This window comes from Carassius carassius, chromosome 28 (genome assembly GCF_963082965.1).
Source record: "Carassius carassius chromosome 28, fCarCar2.1, whole genome shotgun sequence".
In the NCBI taxonomy this organism is placed as follows: domain Eukaryota; kingdom Metazoa; phylum Chordata; class Actinopteri; order Cypriniformes; family Cyprinidae; genus Carassius; species Carassius carassius.
In genome coordinates, this window is record NC_081782.1 from 14,563,081 (window position 1) to 14,581,211 (window position 18,131).

Below are 18,131 nucleotides of genomic sequence, written 5' to 3' on the forward strand. Positions count from 1 at the left end.
ACTGATTACAATAAACAATCAAATAATTTTGTTCTTGTTTGGGGCTGTTTCTGAAGCCTGCAGTTGCTCATTTTTGACATCGTACTTTGTACTTTAAAGATTTCAGTTGAGTGCCTTCATATTATTTACTAAGATTTTAACTGTTTAACTTCTCTTTGACTGTAAATCGAATTACTATTTAGATTGTTTACATGCTTGCACTTTCCAATATGCAACATTTAAGTTTTTATGTTGTCAACTCAGAATTACATTGTTAGGAAGTTACATAATGAATTTAATCTTTATTTTATGTCTATTTTGTGCATGAGTCAAATTTTATTATATCTTCACCTGAATTTAACCTGCTCGTAATATTTTGATGTTTGATCTTGATCAAACTCATCATTACAAAATAACCAACCAACGCACATTGGCACAAGTTTTTCAAACTGTATTGCCTACATGGTTGAATCATTAATCAGATGATCAATATAACTGTTTTTTAAGGACCTCCTTTAGCATGAGACTCTCTTTATAAAGACATTCCAGTTAATGTCATGATCACTCGTCATCATGGATCTGAACATTAGCTGCTGTTGGAAGGGGCTATTTATGTTCTCTTTCCTTCTTGTCTGTGTCAATGGACAAATATCAGGGCCGTAAGTTTTTTTTTTTAACGATTTCTGCTAAAGATAGGAAATTATTCTGTTTTAATAGCAAAATCTTCAGAGTTTTGTAATCAAAGTTACCAAAACTTTCACAATGATACATCTATTTTGCTTCTTTTCTTTTTCATTGTGTGAAGGGAAGTAGAAAGGACATGAGTATTTGATGACCCTTTTACTTGAATGAAAACAGAATATTTAAATAATAATAATAATTTACCTTTAAATTGTTTTATTTTTTTTACAACAAAAACTTTCACTTTAAATGAAATACTGACATTTTTCATGCGGCTGTACTTTTCTGGGACAACCAGAAATGTTTTGTTTTCTAAATGTAAAAAATTATTAGTATAACATTAATCATTGTACTTTGATTTCTCCTGTATTTATTTAACTGGTTTGTGTTGCAAGAAAAATGTTTGCTGTTTAAAAGACAACTTATAATATAAGAAACATGCATATCTAAGGACTTGGGCACTATTGTATGATTATAATCTTTTTTTTAATAGATATTTCATGGTGACGTTTCCTGCAGTGATCGAGTCAGGATCTGAGGCCAAACTGTGTGCAAGTCTTCTCAAACCCAATGAAAGCCTTGTCATGAACATTTATCTGGTTGATGGTGATCAAAGCACTTTACTGCTACAGGAGAAAGCTGAGGAAGAGTTTCACTGCTGCTTTAACTTCAAAGTTTGTCATACGCACATTATAATAAATATGTTTGTATAATCAAATGCTTCTAGTTTTTTTGAGATTACATGTTTGTAGAGGTTGTGAATATATGATATTTTTCTTCAGGCTCCTCTGGTAGAAGCAGATTCAGTGCAGAAAATGATGGTAGAACTTCAAGGCGAGTCTTTTAAGATGACTGAAGACAGAAAAGTCATGTTCAGATCTTACCATCCTCTGACCTTTATCCAGACTGATAAACCCATCTATATTCCAGGACAGACAGGTGAGCTGTGAATGTTTCAAGTAAAGAATGTTATCATCATACAATGAACTGATGTAGAAACATAGATCAATAATGACTACTGTTGCAAAATCCAGCATATGGTAATTGAGTAAACAGTTGATGAGAAGAGCACAGAAAAGTCGGAAAGCAGATAAAGATGACAGGTTGTTAAAAAAAAGATATGATATAAATCAGTAACTTCATGGCTATTTTTATACGTTATCTATAATGTATTACTACACTGGGAAGTCATGGTCTAATGGTTAGGGAGTAGTACTCTTAACCCAAAGGTTATGGGTTCGAGTCTCGTACTGGCAGGGGTTGTAGGAGGGGGGAGTGAATGTATAGTGCTCTCTCCCAGTTTCAATACCATGACTGAGGTGCCATTGATCAAGACACCAAGCCCCCAACTGCTACCCGGTTGTGCTCCAGGGTCACATATGATTATGCTCACACATAGAGAGCAAGAACGGCTTGGGTTACTAAATGTTAACCTGGTCCCCTGAAGGGAAGGAACAAGACAGAAAACTTAGCGGAAACAAGAATTTAGCAGAAACCCCTTTCTCAGAACGTTCCTGAACTTTCCACCACAATAACCAATAGCATTTTAACACTTGCCTGTTTGGCAAGAGTTATGTTAAGTAACCTTAGCCGTTCCCTATCAGGTTGCAAGTGCTCCACTCCCATTTGGTCTGGCATTGGACCTAGTTGAAACACCCAGAGTAGCACCTGGTAAACTGCCAAGATGGCATTGGTGGCTATACACAATCAAGCAGTGAATAACTAAAGCATATGCAGTATGGGGTATTAAAAATGAAGCAGCAAGAAAATTGGTACATACAATATTCAACCACCTCAGATTAGTGGGTTATACAAACATTGTCAAATAGTGTAACGTATGACAGAGACAGGATGTAAACGCAAGGCGTATTTATTGACAAACAGCACAAGAGTCAGATAAATGAGCAAGATCACAGGAGACACTGGCGGGCGGACACAAGGCTGATGGAAAGGTAACGCGGGGACTTCGGTGGACAACAGGTGGTGGTGCTCAGTCCAGTGATGATCCCTTGAATCCCGGTGAGTGAGTGATCCTCGTGACGGTGCTTGGTATTTCCAGTGCTAGGCAGGAACTAAGGACACAGGAACAGGCACGGGAGCACACCGGGGAGAAACAACGATCTGACAACATGAAACACAAGTTACTGAACTTATATAGGGAACAAACAATTGAAACCAGCTGGCGCTGCTGATCATCGCTGATCAGTGACTACGCCCACAGACACGCACACAACAGCACGGTAGACGAAAGAGAGAGAGTGAATTCATGAACCGTGACAAATAGAATGCAGCCTTTCAAAATTTGATTTGCCCAGCCCTCTTGCCAGGTACACATGCATCACACATCCATAGTAACGTCATGAGGTGGGGTACAAACACTAGTTATATTGGTAGAGTAGCTAGCCACATGAAAATCATTGGATGTAACTCGAAAACAGTAATTGTGCGCTGGGTGACACACATACACAGTCACTGCTAATGCGAACCACAGCATGGCATACCAACCTAAACAACCTAGGTGAAGCACTTGCCGGAGAGTCGTCCAACGGCTGTTCAGCCACTTACCCTTGCACAGACAGAACAATGCGTGCAAAAGAGGGAATCTCTTGTTATAAAACCTATCAAATGTGATTTGTAATGACTATCATGCCGCCAAACAAATATCCTGTATTGACATTCCTTTAGAACAGGGCCATGACAATGCTAAACTCCTCGTGGAGTGGGCTCAAACACCTATTGGGCAGGCAACTCTTCTGGAGGCTTAAAACAGACGAATAGCTTCCACTATTTAGTGCAACAGTCAGTCTCTGCATCGGGACCGGCATTTTTTAGCACCCTCAAAGCAGACAAACAGCTCGTTCATGCAAAACTGGTTGGTGGTGTTCATAGTGCCATAGTGTCCATAGTGCCCGAACAAGTACCAATGACAGGTCCCACTATTTGACAATATTGCTCTGCACAAGCTGGCCATGTAGCGGGATGAGAGGAGAACAGCCTCTTTGTGTCATTTGAAATTCTTATTGCCTGGACCTTTGGCCAGGATATTCAGAAAATTATGGCAACAAGCCATTAATAGTGACTGACATAAGCCAACGCCTATGAAGTAGACATATTTGAGGTTCACCCACACAGTCCAGTCCCTTGGCCACCAATGAGTGTGACCACAGCCAAATCACTTCGTGCAAAAAAGGCGTTTTGTACCATGCATGAGAGATCACAGTTCTGGGGTGGGGAGCGTGCTATGAGGGTTAGCGGGCACCCATAGGAAATTGTTCTATATATAAGGCAGACCGCCACTCTGAGAAGGGGAGTGACTGCTACGCATAGCAGTTCACCACTGAAGTGGGGCTATACACATAGCAGGTCGCAGCTGAAGTGGGGCTCTATATATGTTGAATGAATGAGCAAGCGGCCAGAGCTCATTGTGTTTGCACATGATAGACCTGCTCCAATGCAGGGGCTGCTTATCGCCTGAATGAGAGAGCAACTGGAACTTCTTTTCTATGCCCTGTACATGTTTGGCCACTGCTCCAAGCAGGTGCTGCTTAAAGCATGTGAACAAATGAGCAACTGGGACTCCTCTGAGACAGGGGACTGTTTGCATCGCATGAATGATTGAGGGACTGGGACTTCTCTATGCTTTGCTCATGGCTGGTCACAACTCAAATGCAGGGGGCTGTGTACATCACGTAAATAAGTGTGCGACTGGACTGTCTCTGCTCTGTTCATGGCTGGCAGTAAATGGAAATTCTTCATGCACATGGCAGACCGCTGCTCTGAGGCAAATCAGGAACTGTGAGCCACTGTAAAACTCCTGGCAAGGCCATTTTTTCCGTCAATTTGAGATCCTGACTTGGGTGCAGGGGTGAGGAGGACGCGGGTGTCCTTAAGGCCTTGTTCACTGGAGGATCGACAAACTCATATAGCACTGCAACTGGATGGGATAGCCCAGTTAGAGAGGCAGCAAATATCCTTTCCAAAGGTTAGACATGGGAGGTTTAGGTGAACAGGGGATTGACTCGTCACAGGCTCCACACCTAAACTCTTAATCTCACTGTGCTGCCGCTGCTGTTTGGCGGCAGAGTGGAAAAGAAGAGAATGACAGCTTACATGTCATAGTATAAAAGATGTCATACTCACTGGAATGCTGCAAGGAACAGCAATCCAGGCACCATCCACTGGAGAGCATGCCTTCAACAGAGAATGTTAGGAAGATTCATAGCTATGTGAAGGAGAAATAGTCTGAGGTAAGATGCTGTTGTGGGTTGCCTTTATATCAGTCGAGCCTGCTAACCAGGCAAGCAGTCAAACAGCATTAGCTATTGAGGTACAATCGCAGGATTCAATGAGGCTTCAGAACATTTCAGAGAAAGGGGTTTCCTCTAGCAATTATTCAATATCGAGAGACTTAATAGGGAACTGCATTTTTGTTGAAGTCCTGCAGTGTGAATGCAACTAACTTGAAAGGTTGGTTGTTAAATCATACAGTGCTGGTTTCTCTTACCAAAAGTAGTATTCTTCAAGTTTATTTTATTAAGTATACTTAAGTAAAGTTCAAGTATATTTTTAAGTATACTTTGTGTAGCAAGTATACAAATATCAGTGTTCTAGTAGTATACATAAAAAGTGTACTGTTTCAATACTCTTTGGGACTAAATTGGCCCACTTTCTAGTATATAAAAGTATAATTTTGAGTACACAACTAGTTTACCTCTATGTTTGTAGTTTGTACTGCAATTATTCTTAAAGTGATTTACTAATTAAATACTTTGTACGCTTTGAAGTATATTCTCAGTAAACTACTAGTTTAGTCGTTTGATAATGCAAGTATACTCATAAGTTTTTTTAAGTGAACTTTACATCATACTTTAAGTATACTACTATGTCCCTATTTAGGTTTAATTTGTATATATTTTGTTATACGAATATCTGAACATACAAAACATCCAAAGAAAGAACAGGTTACCTGCTTGTAAACAAAAACATTTTATTCTAACTTCATGCATTCTTTTTTTAAACACTTTAATGTGGTTAAGTTTAGAAAAATAAAAATAAAGAAATGTTTTAACAAAAAGCTGAAAATAGACTAAGAATTGGATTCAGAATGATAATCAAAACGTAGATGGAGTCGATCAACACCCCAAATTATTACCTCTTCATCGGTTGCCATTTTATTCCATAATATTACAGTTTTGATGCTGTTTCATGTCTGATGACCATTAGTTTATGTGTTAGTATCTGTTGTTTGTTTTTTCTTTTTCACTTGTGTTTTTTTGGAAATTCTGTGCAGAAGATGTGTACTAGTGCCCTCTACTGTATAATAATGAAAACATGGATTCTAGGAGATTCTAGACTTTTTTTAAGTTTAAGTCAAGTGTACTTAAATGTCACTTTAAGTATATTTCTGAGAAGAACATAAAAAGTAAACTAAAAGCATACTTTCCTATTTTTAGTTTAAAAGAAGTATACTAATAGCACACTGAAATTAACTTCTTTTTCATAAGGGTTGTGCTGCACATATGCGTGTGTAATATGTTTCTGGTTTTTATATGTTGATTTATTTACTTACAGAGCAGCAGATGTAAACTGACTATCATCTGCAGGAGTAAGATCCAGTCACTGTTAGTTATTTAAATCTAATTTATTAATTTGCTCCTCCTCTGAATTCGTCATTAAAAATGTGATAAATCTTTGCAGTTTTATTCACATCGTTGTCTTCGATATTACATTAGTTTAGGCACATGCACTCTTAAGTTTAAGTCTTCTCAGTAAGTACCGGTAGGCTTTTTTTTGTTAAAAAGTTCTGACTCATTTTGTAATCTATTGAATGTCAGCCTATAAAAGAGATATAGACATTAAAAGCAGAGGTTATAATACACATTTTTGTTTTCACAGTGAACTTTAGAGTTGTTACCATGGATACAAACTTGGCACCGCTTGATCAGCAGGTCTGATGTGTTTTGTCTTTTTTTTTATCTCATTTTTTTTATTAATCATTTTAATATCCTAAATAATTGAATCATTATTTACTTTTGCAGTATGGTTCTGTCGTGCTCGAGGTAAGAACACAAAACCTCCTTCTGTACAGTCATAACAAACACACATTTTAAATATTAACACTGTAGAAATTCTGTTTTTTTTATATCATATTATATTTGCAGTTATTGTATTTTCAGTAATTCTTTAATGGTCAGGACATGTAGCACTGACTGTAACTACATATCTGAACTGTGTCTAAATAGGACAATCAGGGTAACAGAATTGGTCAATGGACAAATGTTTCTTCAACAAGGTGGATTTTGCAGCGTTCTTATGAATTAAACCCAGAGACACGTCAAGGTGTGTACAGACTGAAGACTTATATTGGTGAAAGGATGATCTCACATGATTTTGAGGTGAAAAAATATGGTAAGTCATAAAAAGAAATAATTTTCATTATTTCATGGGATGAATTTCAGTAAAATCTTTGTATATTAATTTCTAATTTGACTACTAAAAGTTTTATTTTTGCCTTTTGATTTCTAGTTTTGCCAAAGTATGAAGTTACTATAAAAAGACCCAATAAAGTGAGTGTTGATGAAGAAGAACTGGTTATTGAGGTTTGCGGAAAGTGAGTGGTTTATTTTATTTTCTGCATTAAGAGAGAGTAGTATTTTCTTCTATTTTTAGTATTTAAATTATTTTTTTAACTCTCTGATCAACTAACCATCAAATTAACCATCCTAATTTATTATGTTGTTAACTCAACCCTGGGCTGTATATCTGTTGCTTGTACCTTTTTCACAGATACACTTATGGGCAGCCTGTACCTGGTAAATCGTGGGTAAAAGTGTGCCGTAATATTATGCCCTACCATTATGCCTCTGATAGTAATCCATTATGTATAGAGGAGACCACTGAGGTATTCCAGTTGAAATTCAATACAAGTTATGGTACATAATATATTTCTTCCATTTATCCAAGTGAATCACTCTTTAGTTAATGTTTTTGTTCATTTACTATAATTAGATAAAAAAGACAGGCTGTGCCATCCATACCATAGATGTATCAGTCTTTTTGAACTCCACACTAAAGGAATATCTGCAGAATTATCTTCATGTTGAAACAACAGTCACAGAAGAAGGAACAGGTGAGATGTTGGATTTGGTCAGATCCTTGTTACACACATTGCTTGTGTTTTTTTTTTTCCTTTTTTTTCTTTTAAGAAATAAAAAATATATATTTTTACCATTTACAGAGATCACCATGACAAAATCTGAAACTATATCTCTCACTTATGAAATTGGAAAAGTCACACTTACTGACCTGCCCAAAACATATGAACATGGATCAGTTATACAAGGAAAAGTAAGTCTAAAATGTGTTTGTCTCAGTTTAACAACATTAACACACAGAATTATGTTTTCTTCTTCTTCTTATATCATTTATTCCTTAAAAATCTTATTTTCAACAGATCCAATTCTCAAATTCCAAAGATGCACCAATTCAAAACAAAGAGGTTTATCTTTTTGAGGGTTTAACCTGGTCCTCAAAACTGCTCCTAAATCTCACTACAGACAGTGATGGACTGGCCAGCTTCTCTCTTAATACATCTAGTCTTTCTGAAAAAGATATGACTCTGATAGTATGATCACTTTATTTACCTAGTTTTCTTTTGTGTTCGCTGAAGGGTTCAGTTGCTTGAGCAATTTTAGTATCTTTGTTTTTCAGGCAAGTGTGTATCCAGAGTTTCTTTATCATGATTACAAAACACCATACTTCTCTAATGATAGAAAAACAATTCAGCTTCTCCGGCCTGTCACTCCATATACCCCATCATTAAGTGAACTGATTATAGAGAATATTGAGCAACCATTAAAGTGTGATGCTGAGTTTACAGTGACCATCAAGTATTATTTTATTGGAGAGACTGCTAAAGACTTCAAAACTGACATTGTCTATATGGTGAGAATGTGCAGTATGTTCATTGATACACTGTTGAAATCATTGTTTGTTAACAGTATTAACTGGCTGCACTGGTCAGTTTGTCATTGGAGTGTCATCTATCTGTCAGGTCTTGTCCAGAGGAGTGATCGTTCATCATGGATATGAGAAGGTTGAAGTCAAGTCTTCTAATGGAGCAGCAAGTGGCACAATGTCATTCAAACTGTCTGTTGGTGCAGATCTAGCTCCTGCAGTGCAGATTCTGGCCTACTGTGTTCTGCCCAGTGAAAATGTTGTTGCTCATAGCACAAAATTTGATGTGGAAAAATGTTTCAGTAACAAGGTATGTATTGTATCTTGAGAAATAAGCTTCTTGAAACTCTATTTCTGGCTCAGTCCTAAAATAAATAATATTTACTGTCTTCACAGGTTTTTCTGCAGTTTTCTCCTGCTAGAGCAGTTCCTGGTGAGAAAAACACTCTCCAGCTCTCAGCTCAGCCTGGTTCACTGTGCGGCCTCAGTGCTGTAGATCAGAGCGTCCTGATCCTGAAGCCAGGAAAACGTCTGGATACAGACAAGGTGTAAATAATTAAAAATTCATATTGACTACCTGTGTCTTTAGTCTGGGAATCTACAGGATGAATCAATGAGAACAGACTATCCTTAAATATTTCTACTATGATCTATCTATATTTAAGATGGCATCCTGATCTTACGAGAATAAACATTAATGTGAATGTGGTCTCATGACAGATTTTCAAGCTGCTGCCAGTGCAATCAGTGTCAGGTTATACTCAAACTGTCGAAGATGAGCAGGAGTGTCTGCATGTGAGACCCCGACGAGATCTGTCAACAGACAACGCCTATGAATCCTTAAAGGTTGGTGGATTATATGAATGACAGTGCAGTAGATAATGATTGGGTCAGTTCTGTACATTCATAAGTAATAGCAAAAGAAAGCCAAATTGATTGTTCTGACAATTAAAAGTGCCATTTTTCTTTCACAGAGAGTGGGATTGAAGATGGCAACAAATTTGGCTGTGCGACTCCCTCAGTGTTTGTCATACAGAGGCCTGACTTATCACAGATACAGAGGTATAGGTGCATGAAGTATTTTTATAATTCCCTTTGTCTTTTTTAATATGCAGGTGTTTGAAATATATTTCAAACATAAAATATGTTCAGTTTCTTCAGTAAAGTTGTGAAATTCATATCCACATCTAGAGTGATGCAGTGGAAAAAGGCTAACATTTTTCTGGGGTTATTAGTCATGAAATAACTTTTAAATCTAAATAAAAAAAATAAAAAAAAATTAAGTTAATGCATTAACTTTGACAGCTCTAAAATATAAAACTACAGTTAGTAAACTAAAATAATTGAAATTGAAAAAACTCCACAACATGATCTGTTTTCCTTCCTTAGTTTTACTTACAGCAGTATATTAACTTTTTGAATGTTTTTCGATATACTGTTCAGACATAAACTGTACATAGTTAGTGTACACATTGACCTCTATAAATATATATTTTTTTCAGTGATGTATCGACAACATGCTCCAGTGACCGGGTTATTGATGTCTTCATCGCCAGATGATAATTTTGGTACATCTAACAGAGATTCTCCATCAGTGACGATTCGAACAGTTTTTCCAGAAACATGGATCTGGGAGCTTGCTGAAGTGGGGTCTGTGAAACATAATACTTTTGATATCATATTGAAACATATCTTTAATAAATCATGTTGCCTCAAGTCCAGATTAAAAAAAAAATCATACTTTCTTTGCAGATTCTCAGTCAATTTTTTTCTGTGCTGAATATTAAATATAACAGGGAAAATGGATGCTTAATGCCGGAGTCTGAATCAAATAGACCTGTTGTTGTAATTCCACAAACAGGGACTCTGGATCAGCTCAGGTTCCTGTGACAGTTCCTGACACCATCACGTCTTGGGAGACGGAGGCCTTCTGTCTGTCCTCCGAAGGTCTGGGTCTGGCTCCTCCTGCTCAGCTGACAGTTTTCCAGCCCTTCTTCCTGGAGCTCTCTCTGCCTTACTCCATCATCCGTGGGGAGATCTTTGAGCTGAAGGCTACTGTCTTTAACTATCTGTCCAAGTGCATCATGGTGAGACTTCAGACTCAGTCTTATCCAATCATATCAAATATGCCACTAATCATGTGTGTTTGATTGACAGGTTAAAGTGACTCCAGCTCCTTCCTCAGACTACACTCTCAAAGCCTCCTCTGAGGAACAGTATTCATCCTGTCTGTGTGCTAATGGAAGAAAAACCTTTAAATGGATCCTCACTCCTTCTGTTCTTGGTGAGTTTTCCTGTCTGAATCATTGTTTCTCAGTGTTTGTGTATGTTTGTATCTTCACAACATGTCTTGTGTTGTAGGAGTCTTGAATATTACAGTCAGTGCAGAGGCTGAGTCGTCCCAGACTGTGTGTGACAATGAGATTGTGAGCGTGCCAGAGAGAGGACGCATTGACACAGTCACACGAAGTCTGCTTGTACAGGTCATTTATTCATGATTTGTCCATGACGTCATTTATCCATTACCCTAATGCTGGGAATGCTGCAGTATGGTGTGTTGATTTTATTGTTTTATGTTGTAGGCTGAAGGAACTGAGAAGACAGAGACCTACAGCTGGTTACTGTGTCCAAAGGGTTTGTATACAATTATTTTGAGGCTTAATTTTGTAGTGTTACTCTGCTAATCAATGATATGTGTTTCTGTCTCTCATGTTCATAGGCGACAGTCTCACAGAGGAAGTGGATCTGAATCTTCCTAAAGATGTTATAGATGGATCAGCCAGATCTTCTGTTTCAGTCATTGGTAACATTTACATACACAAGCAGAAATGAGGAGTTTGTGTTTGGATTTTTAAAATGTAATCAGTTTCATTGGTGTTTGGTTTGTAGGGGACATATTGGGTCGTGCACTGACAAATCTTCACGGATTACTACGGATGCCGTACGGCTGTGGAGAACAAAACATGGCTGTTCTTTCTCCCAATATTTACATTCTGCAGTATCTGGAAAACACAGAGCAGCTCACTTCAGCCATCAGAGAGAGAGCCACCGGCTTCCTTAAGAGTGGTGAGAGAAAATAATCATGTCAAGAAAGTACTGAGACTGATATTAAATTATTCATTTTTCAACATGCATGAATGTCATTAAATTAAGCTGAATAGTCAGACACATTGGATCACCCCAAACAAACTGTTAAAGTAAATTAGTATCACAATAAACAGGATACCAGAGACAGCTGAACTACAAGCATTTTGATGGTGCATACAGCACATTTGGTCATGGTGATGGAAATACATGGTAAATATTTTTTTCAATCTTTTGTTAAGGGAGTTTTGTTAGTATTCTACAATAACAGTTAAAAAAGGAAGAAATTTCTATGTTTAAATAATTTGGTTTGAGAAATTTTGTGTTTGTTGTTTATACAATGATGACATCTTCTTTTTAAATAAAACTTTAAAACACCAGGTTGACTGCCTTTGTCCTGAGGTCTTTTGGCAAGGCACAGAAATACATATTTATTGATCCACAAATTATTCAGAGTGCAAAGAAATGGTTAATAAGCAGACGGGATTCAGACGGCTGTTTTATCCAACAGGGAAGACTGTTCAACAACAGAATGAAGGTCTATCTGTCTGTCTGTCAGTCACCTGTAAAAGTGTAAATGTAACTTAAATATATTTTGGCTTTAATTTTAACATCAACCTTGTGTAGATGAACTTTCCTCTAATAGTTTTGAGTGTTACTTTATTTACCTCTATTTCTCCTCTATTTCAGGGTGGAGTGAATGATAATGTGACCATGACGGCCTACATTACTGCCTCACTACTTGAACTAGAAACTCCAGTCACAGTAAGTTCATCTACAGGAAACACAGTATAATCTCATAGTAAAATTACTCACAGCGGCTGTTTCTCTGTTTCTTTCAGGACCCTGTCGTCAGTAAAGGTTTGTCCTGCTTGAGGTCTGTCATTGAGGATGTCAAAAACACTTACACCACTGCTCTGATCGCCTACACTTTCAGTCTGGCTAATGACACAGACACTAGACAGCAGCTTTTCAAGAAACTGGAGGATATTGCTATTTCAGAAGGTAAGAGATTTGTTTCTGATTAATTTCTATTGTCTTTTTATACTCATTGAGTTAATGCTTTTGTCCATGTGTCCTAAAGGGTCTCGTCTCCACTGGTCTCAGTCTGCATCTGCTGATGACTCTGATTCTCTGGCAGTGGAGATCAGCTCATATGTGCTGCTAGCTGTTCTCTCTGCTGATTCACTCACTTCAGCTGATCTGGGCTTTTCTAACAGGATTGTCAGCTGGCTTGTGAAGCAGCAGAATGCCTATGGAGGATTCTCCTCCACACAGGTGACTCAAGCTACTCAAATCAAACACTTGATTGCTGAATAATGGGTAAAAGACACATTGCTGAACACATTTATTTCTCAGGACACAGTGGTGGCTCTTCAGGCTCTGTCTTTGTACGCTACCAAAGTGTTCAGCTCTGACGGCTCCAGCACAGTGACTGTACAGTCAGCAGCAGACACTCACCACTTTGATGTCAATCAGGACAATAAGTTACTGTACCAGGAGAAGCAGCTGCAGGATGTCCAGGCCAATTACAGCATTGAAGTGAATGGCTCGGCCTGTGTGTCTGTGCAGGTCTGTAGAGTATTCGGCTTCACTCTCTTTCTGTATTTCCTCTCTTAGCATTTTGCATCTGTTCTGCTATGATATGGTTCATTCATTTATTTATTTACTTTTGTTCATGTTGACTCTCTCAGATCGCTCAGTTCTACAACATCCCGACTCCTTCTGAAGCTAAAACATTGAGCATTGATGCTAAGATTGAGGGAGATTGCAAAACATTGGGGCAAAATTTTATATTGGAATTCACTGTCAAGTAAGAACACACAAATACACATTATATTTCACTTGTTGTGAAAGGCCAGAATAGCAAATGTTCAGTGATATAACGCATATCTCTGGAATAACTCATGGAATATTGTTACGTTTGTACAATAGTGTGATGGCTTAAATGTATGGCTTAAAATTTTATTGTACCTCTCTCATTCAGCAGGAATCCAAATGTTCCATAGTTGATATGTAATAACTAATTGTTAAACTATAATTTATTTTGCAAACAAAACTTTCTCCTAAACTTGTGTAAAATAGCATTCACATACAAAAATGGTATAACCATAAGTGGTTCTTGGTCAAGGGTGGTTGTCAAATTGACTAATGATTAGGGGACAGCACTAATATATAAACCAAATTTTCACTAATTTATAATTTTGTTAGAGTATGAGGCATTTAAAACCTTTTTTTTTTATCCATTTGTTTTTTTTTCCAGATATGATGGTCTACAGGAAAGGACTAACATGGTCATCGTGGATATTAAACTCTTATCTGGATTCACAGCTGATACATCAATGGTGCAGTGTTTCATCCCAAACGTGTTCAATTTCTAGAGTTCAATAATTTGAGAATAACCATCACTTTTTCCACACAGCTTGGAATGTACTCATCACTTGTGGAGCGGGTCGATGCTAAAGATGATCATGTCATTGTGTATTTGAAGGAGGTGAGAGAAAAGTAACATTCATATAATTTTATGTCATCACTGATTTTTGAGAAGTGGGAGAAAACAGGGTGCAATACTGAAAAAAGTAAAAACTTGTACTCTTTGATTCAGCCTCTCAATTTTTCTCTTTTTTTATCAAAATGTTCTTTTTACCTTGCCATTACTTATTTTGAAATCAAGTAATCAGTATGTTTTTAACATTTCAAAACACATTCTCATGTTAAAAGACAGAATACATTTTTATATGTGACAACGATTCCAAATCTTAATATATGGTACAATATTCTTCTTTTTCTTACCTCCCTTCTTAAGAATAGTCTGACTTGCTGCTAACAGTATGTGACCCTGGAGTACAAAACCAGTCTTAAGTCGCTGGGGTATCATTTAAGCAATAGCCAAAAAAAAAATATATATACATATCTTTTTTTATTTTATGCCAAAAATCATTAGGATATTAAGTAAAGATCATGTTACATAAAGATATTTAGTAAATTTCCTACCAAAAATATATCAAACTTAATTTTTGATTAGTAATATGCAGTGCTAAGAATTAATTTGGACAACTTCAAAGGCGATTTTCTCAGTATTTTTATTTTTTGCACATTCGGATTCCAGATTTTCAAATATTTGTATCTTGGCCTAATATTGTCCTATCCTAAGAAACCATACATCAATAAAAGCTTATTTATTCAGCTTTCAAATGATGCAATCTCTCATTTGAAAAATGTGTACTAAGACTGGTTTTGTGGTCCTGGGTCAAATATAGCATTACAAATATCATTTTTAATATTATCAACATCATCTTCTACTTCTACATTCACTAATTCTCCTAAATGCTTCCCAATCTGCATTTTCAAAAACATTTTTCTACTCCTCCTGTATTACACTCTTCTGTGCTTAAATTTACTTCAGTCACTATAGGATAATGATCACTCCCTATAGCCGTTGCTTTAAACACCTCCCATAAGCATATACCCGCCAGTGAATTTTAATAAGTGTAAGATCAATAGCTGCTTCTGTTCCAGTTCTTACATTAATTCTTGTTCCTCTTCCATCATGTAAACATACTAAATCCATAACCTCCATTAATTCTTCAATCACTATTTCATTCCCATCATTACAATTGTCCCATAACGTACTATGAACATTAAAATCTCCGCAACATATGATTTTCTCTTTTAAAATGTACAATCAATTCATCCAATACCTTTAGTGATAGTCTTTTACATGGATTATAAAAATAAACAATTTTAACATTTCCTTTATACCCAAAACTTCTATCATTATAAATTCCAACTCCTTTCCTTTCCCTAAAACTTTATATTGTATTTCTTGTTTTACAAATATTATACACCCTCCCCCAATATCTTTCTCTCTATCTCTGCGTATACTATCTTAACCTTTAATACTAAAACCTAGAACTGCTTTAAACCAGGTTTCCTGAATGCATATGATTTTCGGTTTCTTTTTAAACCCTTCAATAAAACATGTAAACTCTTGACTATTTGCTAAAAAGCTTCTTGCATTCCACCGTAAAATATTCAGGTTGTCTTATCACCTGCATCTCCCGACTTGCCATCATCTTCCAGCCTTTTATTGACATGCTAATACCCCCAAAATGTTCAGCTCACTTCAAAACTATTTTAATTTACTCTGTTTTGTGTCTGACTTGGTCTGTACAATTAATTACATAAAATGAACAAAATCAGCCTATCCTCTGTCAGTTTTGTGCAGCTTTCCACTTCTTGACCAACTTGTCTCAATATATCTTTATCTTTGTCCGTTTCATCACTTTTCCTTTGCTCTTGGACCTTCTTCAATGCCTCTACATAACTTATGTTCTTTACCACTTTCACTTGATCAAATTCTACAGCTCTCTTCCTTAAATTACATACACTGTATGTTACCCTATGTTGCCCCCCGCAATTACAGCACAAAAATACACACACACACACACACATATATATATATATATATACCTAATAGCAGTTACAATTGCTGAACATGCTTTGTCCCATGTTTCAAGAATCACTGTCCTATAAACTGATTCATAAACATTTTATTATTAATGTCCATGACTGATGAGTTTATTTCCTCCCGCAGATCCCAAAAAATATTCCAAAGAATTATCTGATAGAAATGAAACAGGTTCTTCCAGTAAAGAATCTCAAGCCAGCTGTTGTCAAAGTGTATGATTACTACCAAACAAGTAAGATTTTATATGTCAGTGCTGAAAGTTGTTGTCATGTGAGATATTAATTGTTTATTCAGATCGATTCCATGTACATTTTCCCATCGTTGTATGCATGTTAACATCTTCATTTTTCTTCAGGTGATCAATCAGAGACTGAATACTCCTTCCACTGTCAATGATGCTGCAGAACTGTTTATGTCACCTTGTTATTCATCTTGGATGATGTTTGAAATTTATCATTTTAATCTTGTATAATAGGCATATATTTTTTTCCAATTCATAAGCCTAAATTTAAATAAACCCCTAAAAAAGTTGTTTTAGCCATGTCCCAACAACCTGAGAATATGATGCATAAAACAGTTGAAAACAAGTTATAGTGATCTGGTTTTGATTTTTCTATGTGTAGAAGCTATATGCTAAGACAGCATTTCAGAATCAGATGAGGTTTGATACTGAAGGATGATTCCTGTCACAAGCTCAACATTTAATGTCTTCCTGCCTGTCAGAAGATCAGTCACCTCTGTGCACTAAATTTCCCAGAATCCTCCATGGCACACACCTGCTTACTGTACCCAATCACTGCACCTGTCTACCATCAGCGTCATCAGTGGGTTTTTATAATCCAGCACTCTCACGCTATTTGGTTTCAAGTTTGCTACTCTTCACTCTTATCTGACTCCATTTACCTACTTGTGTTCTCCTACAATCCCTTTGCGCCCTCACCATCTGAAAGACAAAGAAAGGACTCTTGTGACTCACTCAGTTAAGTTTGATTACTGAACTGTTGATGCTTACCTTGCTCATCTGTTGAATATCCTGCCGTCCTTATCCTCTGCCCCTCTATTGAGCTGTAGTCAAGTCCAGCTTTGTCGAGTCCAAGTCAAGTTCAAGTCCAGGACTAGTCGAGACTGAGTCAAGACCGAGTCCAAAGAGGTTCGAGTCCAAGTCAAGACCGAGTCCAAATGAGAGAAAAAAGGGTCCTCTTCAAGACCACAAACTTAATTACTGATAATGTTTGTGATGCGAGAGACAGCATATCTCCTAAGAAAATAATTTTACATTATTATTTGTAATGATCAAAAAGCATGTTCAAAGTAACAACTCTGTAGGACAGGGGTCTCCAAACTACATCCTGGATGGCCAATGTCCTGAAAAGTTTAGCTCCAACTGGCCTTAACACACCTGGAAGATTAGTGTGTCTAAGAGCTTGACTAGCTGGTTCAAGTGTAATTAGGGTTAAAGCTAACAGGGGCGTTACACAAGATCCCGGGCCCTATGCATAGGCGGTGCTGATGGGCCCCCATGCCCCCCACCCATGAAAATATCCAGATAAAATAAAATATATTTCAGATTCATACTTTTCAAGGGCCCTCTCTTCCTTTGGGGCCCTGGTAATCAGTACTGGTTTTACCCCCAGTCCGATCCTGGGAGCTAAACTATAAAGGACACTGGCCCTCTAGAGCAGAGTTTGGAGCTGTAAGGTCAAATTATTTTTATGTACTTTATTTTCATTTTATTTACTTAATAATGCTGCTTTTGCTGACATTATGTCTGTGGTCAAAAATTAAAATGACTGATGCCTTGGCACAGTGCACAGACACACGTAAAGCTCAGGATATGACAAATGCGCGCAGCGAGGCTAGAAGGGATACGTTTGGCTCTACTGGGCATGCGCGCATAAATACAGCGAAATTTTTGTCATACTGTACCAGTAGTGTAGCCAGAAAAGAGACTCTGGGTGTG

General features: G+C 37.1%; 1 protein-coding gene across 1 annotated transcript; it reads left to right on the plus strand.

Moving 5' to 3' along the window:
* Nucleotides 1-531: 531 nt before the first annotated feature.
* On the plus strand, nucleotides 532-16,758 carry LOC132108043 (alpha-2-macroglobulin-like). The gene is made up of 34 exons (XM_059514501.1): nucleotides 532-638; nucleotides 1,154-1,334; nucleotides 1,443-1,599; nucleotides 6,556-6,608; nucleotides 6,699-6,719; nucleotides 6,903-7,068; nucleotides 7,186-7,270; nucleotides 7,447-7,561; nucleotides 7,669-7,789; nucleotides 7,898-8,007; nucleotides 8,114-8,284; nucleotides 8,371-8,604; nucleotides 8,714-8,926; nucleotides 9,013-9,162; nucleotides 9,337-9,462; nucleotides 9,591-9,678; nucleotides 10,119-10,266; nucleotides 10,478-10,703; nucleotides 10,774-10,900; nucleotides 10,978-11,099; nucleotides 11,199-11,250; nucleotides 11,336-11,419; nucleotides 11,506-11,682; nucleotides 11,838-11,913; nucleotides 12,082-12,238; nucleotides 12,391-12,465; nucleotides 12,543-12,705; nucleotides 12,785-12,978; nucleotides 13,060-13,272; nucleotides 13,395-13,513; nucleotides 13,964-14,045; nucleotides 14,123-14,194; nucleotides 16,298-16,403; nucleotides 16,527-16,758. The coding sequence occupies exons 1-34, from the start codon at nucleotides 553-555 to the stop codon at nucleotides 16,565-16,567; spliced, it is 4,311 nt and encodes a 1,436-aa protein (XP_059370484.1). The 5' UTR covers nucleotides 532-552; the 3' UTR covers nucleotides 16,568-16,758.
* Nucleotides 16,759-18,131: the final 1,373 nt, after the last annotated feature.